The sequence below is a fragment of the Plectropomus leopardus genome, chromosome 16, assembly GCF_008729295.1.
Source record: "Plectropomus leopardus isolate mb chromosome 16, YSFRI_Pleo_2.0, whole genome shotgun sequence".
Taxonomy (NCBI): domain Eukaryota; kingdom Metazoa; phylum Chordata; class Actinopteri; order Perciformes; family Serranidae; genus Plectropomus; species Plectropomus leopardus.
The window spans coordinates 2,246,587-2,265,476 of NC_056478.1; the positions used below are offsets into that span (position 1 = coordinate 2,246,587).

Consider the following 18,890-nt stretch of genomic DNA (forward strand, 5'->3'; position numbering starts at 1 on the left):
TTCATTTAACTAACTTTTTTTTTTACTTTGAAAAATGATGGTGCTTTACCTGACTGACCCGTCCTCAGCAGCACATATAACAAAAACAGCTCCCTAATATAAAATGCAGTTCTGTAGTTATAAACAAATACAAACCAAAGAAACATTTTTGTTCCAAACACGGCAGAGAGATTTTCATGTTTTTAATTTTAAAATGTATAAATACTAACATCATAATTTGGTAAATGGACTGCACTTGTTTAGCGCTTTTCTAGACTCTGACCACTCAAAGCGCTTTCACACACTGGTGGCCAAGGCTACTGTACAAGGTGCCACCTGCTACTCAGTAACTGTTCACACACACGCCGATGTGTGTGTCAGTATCTTTAGTATCTTTCCCAAGGATACTTCGACATGTTGTCCGGAGGAGCCGGGGATCGAACTGCTGACCCCTCAGTTACCGCTCTGCCTTAAGTTGATTTTACTTAAAAAAATGTAGGAAACTGATTACCTTAAAAAATGTAAGTAAATATAACTATTAACCTTTATTTATGTTAACTTCATATCTAATTGTTAATTGCTAATTTAGTTTATTAAGTTAGTTTAAGTTAGTTTTTAGTTTATTAAGTCTGATTTCAGTCGGACTAACGTGTATTTTAAAAGTTCAGTTTTGGTCGGACAAACACAGTAATTTGACTTTTTCTAACATCGTGTATACGGCTGTGGTGACCTGCTCAGTCAGGCCGGCGTCACTAGCGGTCACAGCTGAATGAGCAACTATCTCAAGACGCAGGCGATGTGCAGCGCAGTAATCTGAGGAGTAGCACAATTTGACTTTTTTTCCGTCATCGTGGTTTTATTTGGAAGTTTTCCTCCGGCGCTGTGAGGGTCAAAGGACGGAGAGATGCTGTTTGCTGTAAAACCCTCTGAGGCAAATTGTGGTTTGTGATAATGGGCTTTATGAATAAGATTGACTTGAATTGACTGACGTGTGTAACCAGTCAAAAACGGTGGTTAACAGATGAACAGTTAACCGTTGACATCCCTGGGTGACATGTTGGAAGTGTTCCCTCTGATGTGACCTGCTGCTGTTGTTTTTTTAACACCAATGTCTCGCTATCGCCGATATAATTCAAACCAAAGTGGCTCCAAATGCCAAACCTGTTGGTAATCAGAGGATCTTCTACTTTTGCATGTTTGTGGCACTGAAAACATCATATTAAACACAATTTAACTATATATTGCTGCCGTGGGGCGCTAATCTGTCATCTCAAAAACTGCTATTTTATTAGGAAAAACGCTGTGTTTTTTTAAAAGGATCCAGTGGAGAAAGGAGGTTTAATCACAAGCTTTTTTAAAGACATTTCATAGGTTGAGAAATGGTAAAACCCACTGAGAGACGTAGAGGAGGACCAAGAGAATTAATGAAAAAGGGAAAAAAAAATAAATGTGGAGATAAGAGGCTGGCACCAGACAACGACGATATTTTATTTTCCAAACGTATCGCTTGGTCTGTAATTTGTGCTAAATTGAAAACCTCATTCTCAATGGTTGTGTGTGTGTGTGTGTGTGTGTGTGTGTGTGTGTGTGTGTGTGTGCGTGCGCGCGTGCAGAGCAGCATGTGTAGAGGTGATTTTGGCAAGGACAGGCTGTCTTGTCTTCCTGTCACTGCACACCGTTTAAGACAGCACGCTAATTAACCCTTCAAACCTATTCCCCTTTCTCTCTCACACATTCACACACAAACAAACAAGTACACACACACACACACACACACACACACACACACACACACACACACACTGGAGCATGCATGAATTGCTTAAAACGACTCTCACACACACACACACACACACACACATGTGCGAGCGCCGTGTCGGTGTAGAAATGAGGGCACATCTCTGCAGACTCCTACTCTACCTGCCAAGCGCCGCGCTTTATCTGAAGCTGCAATTACAGAATCTCTGTAATTTTCAGTCAGACTCCGCCATTCAAAGCTTTTCACTGAGAATATCTGCATGTGAATAAGGCTTTTTTCTCCCTGCTTTGCTTTTTCCTTTACCTGTTTATGTCTTTTTGAATCCAGTGTGCAATTACAGGGTCTGAGATCTTCTTTTTTTCCTCTCTCTCCATGTTGCATTATGTTTTTACTCGTTGCTCGCTGCGGAGGAGAAGAAAAGCAGAGGGTTTTTGGTTAAGGGGAGGTCAAGTTATCGTTGCGAGTGATACACACACACACACACACACACACACACACACGGTGAGAGAGGGAGGTGTATGGAGGAAGACTCGGTGTGAACGCACCAAATCATCTTTCCATCAATTTACAGAGGTGGAGATTAATATGACAGTGGCCTATTTGTTCCAGTGACTGTATTTCTGGGTCATATCCAGGCAGATGACAAGATGGGGACTAGTTTAGAATAAGCTCGCTGTTGCATTTGTGTGTGTGTGTGTGTGTGTGTGTGTGTGTGTGTGTGTGTGTGTGTGTAGGGGAACTGGTGTGCGTCCCACGGTTGCCATGGCTTTGTTTACAAACAGGATTCTTCGCTGCGCTGAATGACATGCCTTTAATGACAAGTGTTGTTGCCCTCAGACTTGTGGATCTGCACAGAAGATCAGTGTCGTAACACACACACACACACACACACACACACACACACACACACTAACATGCAGCGATATGTTTCTCAAAGCCTCTTATGAAATCACAGCAGAGACAACAGGCAGTTTTGTAATCTAAGACTCGCTGTGAAGTCTTTCGGTGTTGCACTTAAGTGTGTCACCTCTAACTTAACCTTGCCCTGTGCAGATGAGAGGCGCCCTTGATTCTTTTACGTTTTTTAAACTCACAGCATTGTGAGCCGAAGCATCTGGAGCGAGCTGAGATTTGTCTGCCTGGGGTGTTTTTTTTACACTCATTTATCAGCAGGTCGCTGCATCTGAAGCGTCTGCAAAAAATGAATTGAGTTTCACTGTTTTCTTCCACAAACACGTCAGTGATTTGTCTTAAAGTTTTCTTATTGTACTGATTTAAAGTTTGCATGTGGAAGAACACTTGCACACATTAAGGAAAACCTTTAGGATCAAAAATGGACATAAGGATTCAGAATGGGAAAGTAGGCCTGTACTAGAGGGTGACATTTTCTCTTCATGCTATTTTACAAAAACCCTCAGCGAGTCTCAACTAGAGCTGAAACTATTGATCGATCGAAAGAAAATACACGTGCAGCGAGTCTGATAATCAGGTGTCATTTTTTAAGATTCTTAAATGTGAGAATTTACTGCTTTTCATTGTCATTTATGACAGTAAATGATGTATGATGTAGTAAATGGATGATGAATGGATGAGCATTTTTCTCCATTTTTTGACATTTGAATGATAAATGGATTAATTGTGAAAATAATTGTTAGTTGCAGCCCTTATGGACAGAAAATCAATTTGCAACTCATGAAAATCTGATTATGATTTTAGTGTTTGTTTATTTTTAGCAAAAAAGACAAATAATTGCTGATTGTGGGCTTCAAAAATGTGATAGTTTGATGCTTTTCTTTGTCATTTATGACAGTAAATGATGCATGATGTTGCAAATGTATGATATTTCTTGGGTTTTTGTCTGTTGGTTCAACAACTAAGCAATTTGAAGACGTCTCTTTGGCTTCTCGGAGATTGTGATGAGCATTTTTCTTACATTTGTGACAATTTATAGACCAAACAATGAATCGATTAATTAATTAGACCTGCAAGAATCGGTCGATGAAGTTTGATAATTATTTTAGTGTTTATTTCATGATTTTTATATGATTTTGTTTGATTTTTATTAGGTCATATTTTTTTATTTGTTTTCTTTATGATTTGATTTTATGTTTTTGATGATGATTTTGTGATTTCTGACAACTTTTGGATGATTACACATGAGCCCGGTCAGTCAGGAATATTGTTATTATAATGACAAATGAACATAACAGGAGGGTTAAAGGAGCCGTGTGAAGGATTTAGTGGCATCTGGTGGTGAGGATTGCAGATTGCAACCAGCTGAAGCTTCCTCTGGTTAGAATTCCTTCAGTGTTCAGGAGGTTTTTACCGGGAGCTGAATTATCCACAGAGGTCTTTTCCTCTTCAAAACAAATGGACCAGATAATTAAAACCAGTTAAAACACCGAATAAAGCAATTATATTTTCTGAAAAATGTGTGTTTTTCCAAAACTGCAGAACACGGAGAGGCTTCTAACTACGGTAACTGACACAAAAATATGAATGTTCCTATCTCGAGCTTTTGTTTGGTCTGAACGTTTCAGGCTGCTGGAGAAACATGGTGCTCCCTTTGTAGATATAAAAAACTTGTTCTCAGGCAACAAAGACACAACAACTCATATTTTTAGGTGATTATACACTAAATAAAACCGACTTATTATATTATATTCCATTTCTGCCATTATATCCCCCTAAATCCTGCACACTGGACCTTTAACAAGCTATTAGAAACTATGTGCGGCGTCTTTTTTGTAATGTTTGTCTGTCATTGTGAGTCATTAGTATGAGGACGAGCCCCCTTGTCACATACCATTTGTTCAGTATAGCCTGAGGGAAGTAATTTAAACATCTGTAAGGCTGGCACTCAGCAGTGTCCGCGGAGAACTTTCACGGACGTGAAAATTGATGCCACCACAACAATCTCATGAAGGACAAAAACCCAGCGGACCTCGCTGAAATTAATTGCTAAGTGAGAGGTGCTGTGGGAGCTGCTTACATCGGACTCGGCTCAGTTTGTGGCTCTCGTGTAATCAGTGTTTTTACTTCTGAGACTTTCGCATTTGGGATTATATTCCAGTCGCAGATTTAAGTTTAGTGATAGTAGTTTAGTTTAAGATAGTGACACATATTGTGAAGACTGTGGACAGAATATTTTTCATACCAGCAGGATCGAGTCTTTGAGGGAACCTTGAAATGTCTTTGGTGTTTGTAAATGACCTTTGAAGTTTTTCACTGATTGTCCTGAATTTATCTGCATGCCTTCACACAGGTGATAGCTGTAGCCAGATGCAGCATGTTTTCGGGTTGTCCATCCTATTCTCGTGAATATGATATCTCCTGGATGGAATTTCCTCAAATTTGGCACAAACATCCATTTGGACTCAAGGATGAATTCATTAGAATTTGGTGATCCAAGGTCAAGGGTAGCATGAAGTTGCATCCATCACTTTCTAGTGAATGCAGCATCTCAAGAATGATAAGAGGGGATTTTTTCAAATTTGACACAAACCTCATCTAGTCCTCACAATGAACTGAGTAAGATTTGGTGGTCAAAGGTTAAGGTCAAGATCATTGTGAACTTTTAAAAAACTTTTTCATGAATGTAATATCTCAAGAATGCCTCAAGGGAATTTTTACAAATTGGCACCAGCGTTCACTTGAAGTCAAGGATGAACTGATTAGATTTTGTTGGTCAAAGATCAAGGTCACTGTGACTTTGTCTGTATCATTCTTTGAACACAATATCTCAAAAACACCTTAAAGATTTTTTTTCAAATTTGGCACAAACATCCACTTAAACTCAAGGATGAACTGATTAGATTTTGGTGCTCAAAGGTCAAGGTCAGTGTGACATTGCCTCTGTGTCATTTCCTGTTAAAGCACCAACTCATGTAAAACTTCAACAGAACTTCTTGAAATCTGGCATAAACATCCACTTGGTCTCAACTATGAACTGATTAGATTTTGGTGGTTAAAGGTCAAGGTCATTGTGACCTTGTATGTCTCATTTTGTGAACGCTATATCTCAAAAGCAGCCTGAGGAATTTTTTTTTTTTTTTTTTGGCATGAACATTCATTTTGACTCAACAATGAACTGATAAGATTTTGGGTTTTCATACGTCGGTGTGACCTTGCATCCGTCTCATTTTCGTGAACGCAATATCTCCAATTTTGAGTGAATTTCAGGAAGGATTTTGGTGCTCAAAAGCCAAAATCAGTGTGACTTTGCATCTGTCTCATTTATTGTAAAAGCAGATTAAACCTCTGTAAACTGTGCTGATTGTACAGACATTCAGTACTTACTTATATGTATATGTAGTAATACTTCTGTTTTATATCCGTGATTGGATAGTAAATCTAACACAAAAGACTGAAATGTCTGAATGCAAACAGGCACAAACTTTACCTAACCCTTTGAAACCTGAGGAATTCGGTTGGATTTCTTCCAGAAACTTGGGGAGAAGGCAGCGAGTAACTTAACAACACACGGCCCAAAAATTAACAAAAGAAAAAATTAAAATACGAAAATTATGTCAAAAGGAGCAAAAAAGAAAGAAAAAAGCTTTTAAACAATTTGTTGGACATTTCTTGCCAAGTTGGTCATCGCCTTTTTCTCCATGTATTAGAAAGAAATCAAACCAATGTGGTCTGGTTTCAAAGGGTCTGAACTTACCCAGGTTTTAAAGGGTTAATTTAGACCCACATGGGAAACAGGTCAGTTCGTGACACCTGTAGAGGATTACTCTGCTCCGTTTATCTACATAGAGACAAAATAATGCTGTTGTCCAACGGACGGGTAACTTTCACACCCGACGGGGCGTCTTTGTCCCGCCGTGACTTTGTTGTCAAACGGCCTTCAGCGAGAACAGAAATGGCTCGTATCAAACAACTTGATCAGAAGAAAATACCCCCCTCCTCTTCTTCTTCTGCGTCTTCTCCCTCTTTTCTGCCTCTCTCCTCTTCAAAAGCTCCTCTCGCTGTTGGAGCATTTGCATCCTCTGCTGTAATTCTCTCTGAGTGCGTATTACAGTCACGCTTCAGCTTCATTTCTGAACAACAGGCCTCATATTGTTTTTGCTCGACTGTACTGAATATCTTAATTGGTGTTCAAACACGGATCTGGTCTGCGCTGTACTTCCTCCTGCATTTTTCTATATCATTAATCCTCTGTTTATCTGCAGCTGCACAGTAAGTAAAAAGGATCCGTGTATCACTGCGTTAATACGGCTTAAACGCAGCCAGGGTTGATGCTTTTACGCTGATGTCCATCATGAAATGATATGCGGCCGTAATACTTCAGATCGGTCGTTTAGGTTAAGTCATATTGCACATGAAAGTGCTCAGGACAACAAAGCCTCTTACGCATGTTTCTCTGCACGGACAGCGGCGGATCTGTGCTCTCTCTGCATGATACGTCATTTTTAATCCCTGAAAACAATATTTACTTCCTCGTCTTGTAAAAGTCGATATGAACTTTATAAACGGGACTTTACGGTATTCTGATGCCACTGTTGATTATGATGAAACTATTAAAGCTGTAAAGTGGTGAGTGGTGTTTGCTGCAGTCGGTGTTCCCGTGGTCATGGGAAACCTGGAAAAGTCATGAAATTAGGCAAAATTAGGAGTGTAAGTTATCATCTTGTGTTTATAAGTCACTGGCGTTCTCGTTCTCTCGCTCTTTTATATAGCTCTCTCACGCACACACACAAAAACCAGGGCTTTTGCAGAGCTGCAGACTCTGACCATTTAGTCACATTTTGGGACCTCAGAGCACCAGTGTGACTTAAAATATTATTTTGAAAGCAAACGCTGTGCACACAGATCCGCAAAAACGACAAAAAACACTGTAGTATGCATGAAACAGAACGCACATGCGCACACACACACTTCCTTCTACAGAGCGGTGAGATGTAAACATACAAAGAAGGCTAACGCACGAACATTTGTGTGTGTGTATTTGTACTTTCGTCGGCATAAAGGTGGACTTAGTAGTTGGTGCATGTGAGTGATGCGTCTCCGCTGATCAAAGTGATGGTGCGGTAAATCTACACTTTGCTGCAGTAGCGCCGTTAAATTAAGGAGGGTGAGCGGCGCAAACAGCGTTCGGGAGTCCACCATTGTTGTTGTCCACCTACTCGCGCTATCGACTGAGACTGTAATGCGCATGTGCAAAAAGTCCCGGTTGTCAGAGGAAACTCCGTATTGCCAGTTTACAAGACAACGAAAACTGTGGCGTTCTCAAAAGTTTGTACTCAGGAACCCATTTCGAAATCTTTACCGTTTCCAGGCACACAAAACGCCGGTGCCGTGTAAATGAACCTCCAAAACGGGCTAAAGGTTGCCGTTTTCTCCAGAAATCGTTTCCATATAAATGTGGTCTAAATTTCATTCTAAAAGATCTTTATTTAACTTCCTTATGATTGTGTTTTATTAAATGTAATTAGAGTGTAGTGTATCGAAATCTGTGATCTGACAGTAGCTCATTCATTCATTCGTCGTCTGTAACCGTTTGTCCCGGTAAGGGTCGCAGAGGGGCTGGACCCTGGACATGTCTCCAGACTGTCACAGGACTGACACATAGAGACAGACGACCTGTCACGCTCTCATTCCCACCGACAGACACCAGTCACCCGTTAACCCGCATGTCTCTGGACTGTGGGAAGAAGCTGGAAACCCAGCGTTTATTGGTCAGGTGCAGCGCAGTGCATTCTGGTAGTTGTAGGTTTTCCTCTTCAGCAAAAGCATCCTTCTTCTCAGTCTTCTCTGGTCGTGTAGCACAATTTTTTTTTTAGTATTTGCATCTTTCTGCTGCAGAGACGGCCCAGTTTGGTTAAAAGATCATCTTTCCAACAGTGAAATATTTCTTCAGGTCAACTGGTTCCTGCTGAGGTTGTGAGTCTGTTTAAAAATAAGGATATAAATATAAAGTTTCATTTACCGAAACAGCTGCAGTGTAGTTTTTAGTAAACATCACTCAGACGGGAGGAAAGTGTGAATTTGTTTGGGGACTATTTTCAGCTGTGGATGAATACACGTGTGGTGCTCCAGTGAGTATTTACAGCAGCAGGATGGTGTTTGTGTGACTGAGTCAAAATAAACTACAGTGGTTGTGCTCGATTTGAAAAGCGGCATGTCAGTATGTGTCTCGTTGATGTGTTTTTAACCGTTTTTGGACGACAGTGGAGCTCTGTGGCTCAGAGGCAGAAGATATATCAGGCTTTAGGCTCTCAAACTTGTTAGTACTGTGGCATTTATTCAGTGTTTTGGTCTGTTTATGAGTTTTGTTGACAGTTATTAAAATTTAGAATTTTGTCAGCCTTAAAGAGACAGTTTGACATTTTGGGAAATGTGCTGTTTTGCTGAAAGTTAGATTGAAATATCATCGACATCGATTAGATGTGCACCTTTCAGGCTCTGTTTGATCGATATACAGCGTAAAAACAACAACTTACATTTGTTTAAAAAGAGGAGTAAACCCACATAAAACCAAAACCCATCATTTTTACATTTAGCTGTTTTTGTTTACATTAAACAAACAAATATAATGTGTTGATTAGTGAGCTTTAGAGACGCTGGAAGGCAGATTTTGTTTCCTTTGAACAGAGCCGGGCACAACACTTTCCCTGTTTCAGTCTTCACGTATGGAAGTGTGATGAAAACAATAATGAAATGATTAAAATAAGTGATAATAAAAACAGTGACTTAGTATCTCAAAATAATGTGGAACTTTCTCAAAAATTTGAGTCAGCATAGTGTTTTATATTTTTAGATATTATGTCATTACTTTAAATAAATTCTCATTATTTTGAGGTACTAAAATATCATTTTTTCAAGGTAGGTTGTTTTGAAAATATTCTGATTTTGAGAAACTAAGTCATTATTTTAAGATATTAATTCAATATTTTAAAGTTTCTCATTATGTTGAGATGTTAAGTCTTTTGCTTTGTCTGTCAAAGCACTTTGTAAACAGATGTTTTTAAAGGTGCCATATAAATAAAGTTATTATTATTATTAAGTCAATATCTTAAGACAGTTTCTCATTATTTGAGACAAGTTACTTTTAAAAAATGTTATTTTTGAGATACTACGCCATTATTTTGAGATGTTACGTCAGTGTTTTTAGAAGGTTTTAGTTTATTTTAAGATCCTAAGTCATTATTATGAGATAAGCAAGTCACTTTTTGTTTTAGCTATTATGTCATTATTTTGAGATATTAACTCATTCTTTCAATACAAGCCATTATTTTGATAAAGTTTCTTATTATTTTGAGATAATTAAGTTTCTTTGTTTTTTCTTTAAAAAAAACCCTCATTATTTTGAGAAAGTTTTTCACCAAGTTGCTTATCACAATTTTTTTTTTTTTTTATCTCACAGGCAGAAATAAACTTTATATTCACACTAATCTAATCTAACTGGCTGTAGCTTCATATTTAGACACGAGAGCGTCTCTATTCTCATCTAACTCTCTGCAAGAAAGTGAAGAATAATCCCAAAATGTCAAACTATTCCTTTAAACCCATTAAAGTATATGAGTACGTTTTCTTTTTAATGAAATAAACATGTTTGAATAGTTTAAATGATAAAGTTCTCTTGCTGTATTGCTGTATTTTTGTGCATTCAGCTGCGTTTAATGAACCGTCCTGCCGTATTTTGATAACACAGTTCATGTGTGATATGTGACCGTATGTGTGAGCCGATAATGGTGCAGATAGGAATGCGGTAGCAGTAGTGTGGTGTTACGAGCGGGGTCAGCGGCAGCAGGACTTTTTAATATCTCCCATTTCCAGCAGAGACCAGCCCCCACAGCTTATATAACACAGGAAACAGATGTTGGCAACACACAATCATCTCTCCCTGTCTCTCTGCCTTTGTCTCCTCCGTCTTCCCCTTTCTCACTCACACCGTGACGTGTCCGGGACGAGTCACAGTGTGTATGTTTTCTCCATCATGAAAATAATCTGTACATTACTCACGGCGGTTTTATAACAGCGAGGCGAATAAAACCTGCCGCTGTCTGAATCACAACTACTACAAACTGCTGTAGTGACACAGATACATCTAATTAAATCAGTTTCTTTAAAGTGTAATATTGCTTAAACTTGCAGTTTAAACTCTAACGCAGCGCCGGCTTCATGCTGCATGAGATGTTTCTTAAAGCAGGAGTCGGGGTTTGGATTATTTGTTGTGTAATCCTGCTCTTTAGCTGCAAACACTACAGTGATGATGTGACTATTTTCCAGCACACAGATGCAACACAAATAAACACATCATCCAGAGAGCAGCGCTCGAGTCAGAGCAGAGGGAGCAGATGGGATCAGAGGGGCGGCAGAGAGTAACGTTTAAACGGAGATCACGGTTTCAGGTGAAAGTCCAGAGCGCGCCGAGGTTCAGGAGGCGTCCCATTTTTATGGTTTTAGGTTCTCCGTTTGTCTGGCCCGTTCTCGTGGACGCCTTGAGGGACTTTCTTCAAATTTAGCACAAATATCCACCTGGGTGTAAAGATGAGCTGGTTAGATTTTAATGGTCAAAAGTCAAAGGTCACTGTGTCACTGAATCTTAAAACGTCCTGAAAACTATTGAAATTATTAATCTAAAAACCTAAATTGGTGTTAATATGTCTTAATTCAATCTCTCAAAGTCTCCCAAAATCCTATGACATGGGGAGTAGGATTTTTATTTAACCGTTTTATCCCCAGATCACCAAGTAAAAGGAAAAAAACAATTTAACAAATGCCTCTTGCGTTAATGTTAGCATAAAGTAATGTTTGATGTTAAAAAAGCTCCCTGTGGTTTCACAGAGTTTCACTCACATGCTGACACTTTCTTTGCACTTTTTAATTCATTCATTTTATTGCCGATCATTAAAACAAAATGCAGATACAGATAATTGGCCGAAAATCTGTGGACACCTAGTTGAAATCTGTGTCGCACTGTATCGAAGCTGAGAACTGGAAACTAATCTCTGACCTCAGATAGTTTTTGTGATTTTTATTTTTTTTTTGTCTTCAACTTTGTGAATTTGTCAGAAAATGAAAAAAAAGTCCATTTCACCTCTTCTCGCTTCCAAGCCCAGATGATGCCTGTTGCCAAGGCGACCGCTATAACTCAGGTGACAGACCCTTCCTTTGAGCGGCGCCCTGTGATTGGCCTACTGACCAGGGGGTCTACAGATTGAGCGTTTTGATTGGCTGTGAGAAGCGGAGCCCTGGCAGATAGAGATTCTGTAGAGAGCATCGATTTAATCGGCTGGCAAGCCAGCAGACAGTCCACACACACACACACACACACACATATAGATATATACACACACACAAACGGCTGGCGGGCTGGAGGTGCGAGGGGAAATTTGGCCCAGTGGGGGTCACCTCTGTGGGAGCGAGTGTATGTGTGTGTAATATCATGCTCTCCAGGAGAGGCGTTGCTGGCAGTAATAGAAGCACTCCCAGGAGCACACCACGCTGGGTAATATCACACTCCCTAGGGAACTTGCCATACACACACTCACCCCCGTTCACACACACACACACTCAGCAAAACACGGCACATATGGCGCACGTTCAACACGGCTCACATACTAATGCAAAGATCCAGACGGGGGGGACACAAATCAACGGTGCACACACATCCTATTAGCTTCTCGCGTTGTGACAAGGTCAGAGAGCGGCGCGAGCGCTGGCACCGATTCGCACCGATTCACCGGGCGTCCACATCGGGAGACAAACGAGACTTTTGACAAAATGTTTCAAATCCTTTTTTTTTAAATTCCTTACATGTGCAAACCTTTTTTTTCATCCTTATTTAAATTTCAGAGATATTAAAGATAATTTGCTTCAGGGCATATTAAAGATTTCACACAAAATTAGAATAATTATTACTATGAAAGGTTTTTGCAGAATAAGATATAAGTGAGAAAACATCAGGGTTGTTTTTTTCAGGTGAAATCTTTTGGTGGTCTCGGTTCGGCTCCTCAGCACACGCCTGATCGATAACGTGATCACTAAGGAGCTGCTCCTAAATGTTGCTCTGACACTAAACTGGAAGTAGCAATAACTTCTGAACTTTCTGAATTTCTGACCTTTTTTTACTCCTAAAATGACACCTTTGTGCTTTTTTTCCAGTATATTTATTAGAAGTGAAGCAGAGGCAGCACAGTCAGTCATGGTGGTCACAGAATGATTAATATGATACTGATGACAAGCATCGAAAACTTAATTCTGCAAAACTCGATATAATAATAATAAAACTGAAACACATGATAATTAATTATTATTATTTTTATTTTTATGTTTTTTTTAATTGAGGTACTTTGGCTTTTTTTTCCCTCATTAATTATTGAATAATTTACTGGAAAAACAGCTAAAAAATTTTTCAGAAATAGTACCTGGAATTATTTTTTAAAAATTACAATACTAGTACCCCTAAAGTGATACAAATACTAATAGAGTACTTTATGTAATACCTTTTTTATTTACTTCATTCGACACCTATCATGTGAACTGAAACACATGATAATTAATTAATTAAATAATAATAAATTGATTAAAGTACAATATAAAGATGCAGTATGTACAATAGAAAAAACACATTAAGATAAAAATGTAGTTAAATTTGTACAAGTAAAGAGTATCTGAGTGATCCACTGACGTAAAGAAGCAGTCAGGAGTTTATTTCTCATCTTCTTCTAACAAAACGCTCCTCAGGTTTTAGAGTCTCTCTCCAATTAATGCCCACGGCTCTGGCGTCTCTGACATTTCCCTCTCAATAGATTCCTCGCAGTATTTGCAGAAATCAGAGCCCGCAGTCATGACATCTCCCCTCCCTGCAGCCTGTACCTGCATCACATCACAGAGCACTACAAAGCGAGCCGAACACGAGGCAGGACGGCTTTAATTTTATATTTACCCCGCTCTCTCTCCCCCTCCTCCTGCCATTATCGCTCTCTGCCGAACACAAACTCCAGATTTCGCCACGTTCAGATGACAAGGCAGATGAAAGCGTGCAGAGGGGCTGAGCGAGATAGAGACGAGGAGCGTATTTTTTCGCGGTGGCCCGTCTGAGATCCCTCCTCTCCTCCATAATCTATAGGCTGGCTTCACTCCGATTGGGAGCCGACAGCTTCATTAGGTGAGAGGGAAGCAGCTTTGATCTAAAAATACACACCATCATCGCCTCTGGAGTGGAAAAAGTTAAAGAGTTTCCCTGTGTCTTAATCAGAGAAAAAGCCTCCAGATTTCTTTCCGAGCGGAGGCAGAGGTTTGGAAATATTGATGTAGGATGAGTTTCAGGCCCCCCGCGGATCCTAAAAAAGTCCTAAAAGGCACTAAATTAATAAATCCAAAAATAAGGCCTTAATGAGTCTGAAAATGTCTTACATTAGTTTTTCATAAGTCATAAAAGTGCTAAAAAAAACTATGATTTTGTGATTTTTTTCTGACATTGCATTTTTAAATCTAAGTAACTTTTAAAAATAAAGAAAAAAAATTCACAGAATACCTCTTGCATTGCTGTCACCCAAAAATCATGTTTTATATTAAATATTTAGAGAAAAAATTCTCCCTAACCATAATTAATTGTGGTCAGGATTTTGTTTTTCGTTTTTTTTGTTTTTTTCTTCCCCAGTCTGGTTATAGTGAAATCAGTCTTTGGCATTAAAAAGTCTTTATTGCATTGCATTGCGTTGTTAAATCTCAAAATAATAGGTAACTTTATAAAAAAAAGAAAGAAAAATTCACAGAATGTCACATGCATTGCTGTCACCCAAAGGTCATGATTTCTATTATTTTTTTAATATTTAATATTTATAGTTATAAAAAATCTCCCTAACCCAAAGTCCTTGGTGTCAAGGTTTTTTTTCCCCAGTTTAGTTTATAGTGAAATCAGTCTTACTCTTTATTCTGAGTGGCATTAAAAAAGTCTGAAAAAGTCTTAAGTCGGCTGGCTGTGAGCTGTAGGAACACTGTATGAATTCTCATTGCTCCGAGTGTTTGGCGGCTGTGTGTACAGGTGCTTTGGTAAATAACGGTCTGGACTTTGAGCTTGTGTGTGTGTGTTTGGCTCCTGTCTGTGTGTGTGTGTGTGTGTGTGTGTGTGTGTGTGTGTGTGTGTGTGTGTGTGTGTGTGTGTGTGTGTGTGTGTGTGTGTGTGTGTGTGTGTGTGTGTGTGTGTGTGTGTGTGTGTGATGCGCTCTGAGCGTCTCCCCCGGTAACGTCGCTCTCCTCTGTCTTTCAGAGCATAGGCAAAGGCTCCCTGTGGTCCATAGATCCCGAGTACAGGCACAACCTGATCCAGGCGCTCAAGAAGACACCGTACCATCCCTACTCGCCCAGCCTGGCCACGCCCTCCACCTCTCCTCCCACCCTGCCTCAGACATTTCACCACAGGTAAGACCCATTCGAGCAGTGATTGATCGATCGATTGATGAGCGAGGGCTCAAACATTAGGCCGGCTGCTGTCCGCTCTGCCACCATTCAGGACGTGGAGGCAGCTTGTGTGTGATGTTGCTAAGCGACCATAACCAGCGCTACTTACTCTGAGCTGATTAAGTAGAGCCCAACTGATTGTTCAGTCAGCCGACATTATCGTCCGATATCAGCCTTTCACGGACATATCGTAGCATATCGGCATCGGCATATAGTTTTTTTCCGATATGCGCCGATAAGAAAACTTCTTTTACTCTTTTACAGACCATATAATGCAGAAAAAACTTGTTCAGCAGACTGATACTGAACAGTACTGATGTTTATTTAGCTATTTATTTTATTGTATTTATTCTGTATTTAAATTGCCAGCAAAGACCAAACAGTACTGATGTGTATTTATTTGAATTATTAAGAAAGCTGAGTACTTTTGCATAGTTAAATTGGTGCAAAATCAGCACACAATCCACATAGAAATTCTCTTTTTTCTCATTACAGCTCAAAAATTCACTATAATGGTAATTATTTTTCCACTATAAACTGTGTATCGGTCTCAAAAATCGGTTGAGCTCTACTTTTAAGTGTGTTTTAGACCTGAAATATTACCTGCGGGGCAGATATTAAACTCTGTTCAGCCCGGCACCGAAATCATCGACTCCCTCTGTATCTTTATCACAGACTGAACTCTGAGATATCTGGCAGCTGTGATTGGTTGTTTTTTTGTCACATGACCTTGCAGCGCTCCGTAAGTTGAAGTTTGTTTATCTCAGTGCGAAGCCGTCGCACCTAAAAACAAGCAAACAAACAAAACAAGTGCTCGGGAACGCTCGCTTTCTGCAAAGACGTCGCTCTCGCTTTTGAGGTCTCATCGAAACAATAAATTTGCGGGTTCATAGTATGAGATAACCGTCACTTTATCAGTTTTAAGAAGTCCTGCACTTCAGTGAGAAACTCGAGCTGTGATTGGTGGTTCCCTGTGACATGGCGTGCTGTGCACCCTGACAAAGTTTCGGGTGCTGTGACTGTGTTGCTGTGTCTTATGAGCACTGCTTCTGTGTGTCTACATTAAAAATTATGGTTTTAGGGGTTAAAAAAGTGACATATCTGTCACCTCATGAGCTTTGACTGGATTATTTTCCTGATTTAACTGAAACTTTGATTTCAGACCCCACAACCAAGTTGTGATTTGGAATTTTTTCCCTTAAAAAAAAAAGCCAAAATTACACAATTTATCAAAGTCCAAAACTGTAAAAATTGAAATTATCATTGAATTTTTATAATTCCGACAGTTTTTGAACACATCATCATATCAGGAAAAGTAACCACTCTGAGCTTAAAATAGTGTTATTTCATGTATCCCATGTATTACATTTTGCCAAAATTTGGCAAGATTTAGTTTTTTTTTTTAATCTTAAAACATTGGCATCATGACAATAATTATTATTTGAGACTGATGTTGATTTAAAAATAAACTCAATGAAAGTAGAAAATCATATCATATTTTTGTAATATTAAAGGGGGCCCTAAAGGGTTAAATATCTTCGGGTTTCTGCTGTTTTTCACACAAAAATTAATTCCAAGGCGTCACCTCAGATGTAGAGAAATTGCAACAAGCATTTTTTCACTTCTGCCTGATTTATATTTCCCTCACAGACTAAATTATCAAACATAAATCCAAAGAATAGTTTGCAGTCGTTGCTTTAACCCTTTAAAACCCGAGCAGCTTAGTTTAATTTCTTTCAAAAACACGGGGAGAAGATAACACCAGGTTAATAAGACATGGCCCAAAAATGAGCAAAAATTACTACAAAAATAAATAAATAAATGAATAAATAATGAGCACAAAAAAAGTAAAACTCTAAAACAAACAAAGAAGAACAAAAAAGCAGAAAATAAAGGAAATCCAGGCCTTGTGGTGCAGGATATTTTTCAGATGTAAGAGAATTTAATTAATTCACTTCAAATGAGACTTTCTGAATCAGAATTGTATCAAATTAAGAAATCCAGTCGCATATATCAATCTAGATTAAACATCTTTGGGTTTTAGGCTGATTATTTTGGACTAAAAACTCCGGCGTTGAGAGATTAAAACAAGCTTTTTTTCCACTACTGTCTGATTTATTTTTCCCTCACAGAATAAATGATCAAAACATAAATTTAAAAAAATCTGGAGTTGCAGCTTTAAGGCAAACAGAGCGTACTCCTCCTCCTCTCCTCCTCTCCTCCTCTCCTCCTCTCCTCCTCTCCTCCTCTCTCTCTCCTTCCATCTGTCGCTCTCTCTCCTCCCACCTGGCCCCAGGCGTTATATAGCTGACCCGCCCCGTCCGCTCCTTAAATCTTTTTGCACGCTGTTTTCATGCAGCAACACTTCCATCCCTCCTCCTCTCTCCTCCCCCCTCCTCCTCTCTCCTCCCCCCTCAGGCACATCGCAGGTAAAAACACTCTCTCTCTCTCTTTCTTTCTCTCCCCCCACCACATCCTGTCCACCCCCCTGTTTTGCCTCCTCCGTTCCGCTCCTCTCGTCTCTCTTGTCTCCTGGTTTAATGTCCCTCGCACCCTCCCCGCTCGTCCTCGGGCGTACATTACGACTCGCGGGGCACCCGGCGCTCCGTCTTTCTTTATTTATCCCTGCTGTGATTTATTCCTTCTCTCCCTCCGCTCTTTTCACTCTCTCTCTCTCTCTCTTCGACACTTTATCATTCAATTAAACCCTCTTTTGTCTACATTCACTTCATTCATTCTCTCGACCCCTCACACATACACACACACACACACACACACACCTGTGTTGTTTCTCCTCTCCTGACCTCTCCCTCCACTAACCTCTCAGTTTCCGGCTCCGCTGCCCATCCCTGTGGATATGTCAGCGAGAGCTACCATTAGTCGGTTTTTCCTTCCTTCTTCTTTTTCTTTCTTTCTTTCTTTCTTTCTTTCCCTCTCTCTCTCTGCATACCACCACCACCACCACCACCACCACCACCACCACCGCGCTCCCCAGTTGATCCGGGCAGGTTGGCTTGCAGAGCCAGCGGACTGTGTAAGACAGAATAATTGGTTCACCATAAAATGTAAAAGTGTCATTTTGAACAATGAGGTATGGGGAAGTGGAACAAATTGGAGGCCGGATTCGGAACATGGGGAGGGAGGGAGGGGGGAGGCGGGGTGAAGTGAGGAAGAGAGGAGGAGGAGGAGGAGGGGAGGGGGGGGGGTTCATTTGCATTGTGACACACAGCAGGAAACGAGGGAGAAAGTGAGGAGAGTCCATTTCTCGTGATGCAGCTCCTGGAGAGCTCTGTGTGTGTGTGTGTGTGTGTGTGTGTGTGTGTGTGTGTGTGTGTGTGTGTGTGTGTGTGTGTGTGTGTGTGTGAGAGATCTTACTTTTCTGGCAGTTTAGGGCTGCAACTAACAATTATCATTTAATCTGACAGTTATGTTCTGAATTCATTGTTGGGTCCATAAAATTTTGTAAAATAGAATATTTCTCAGAGTCCAAGGTCATAAGATATTGTTAAAGTTATTAAAATTTATTTTAAAAATTCTGGTACAGGACATAAATCCAACTACAAACAAAAAAAACAAGAATATAATACCTGGGGCACCTGTGACTCAGTGGATAAGTGGACGCCCCATCTTTAGAGGCTGTGTCCTCGCCGCAGCGGGTTCGATTCCAGCTTCGGCCCTTTGCTGCATGTCATCCCCCCTCTCTCCCCCTTTCACACCCGTGCTGTCCTATCAATTA

General features: G+C 39.9%; 1 protein-coding gene across 1 annotated transcript in view; it reads left to right on the top strand.

The window, feature by feature from the left end:
- ches1 (checkpoint suppressor 1) overlaps positions 1-18,890 on the top strand; it is an 85,217-nt gene that overhangs the window by 41,311 nt on the left and 25,016 nt on the right. The window contains exon 3 of the mRNA XM_042503177.1: positions 14,964-15,115. Within this exon, the coding sequence (XP_042359111.1) occupies positions 14,964-15,115 (152 nt within the window). The remainder of the gene's footprint in view (positions 1-14,963; positions 15,116-18,890) is intronic.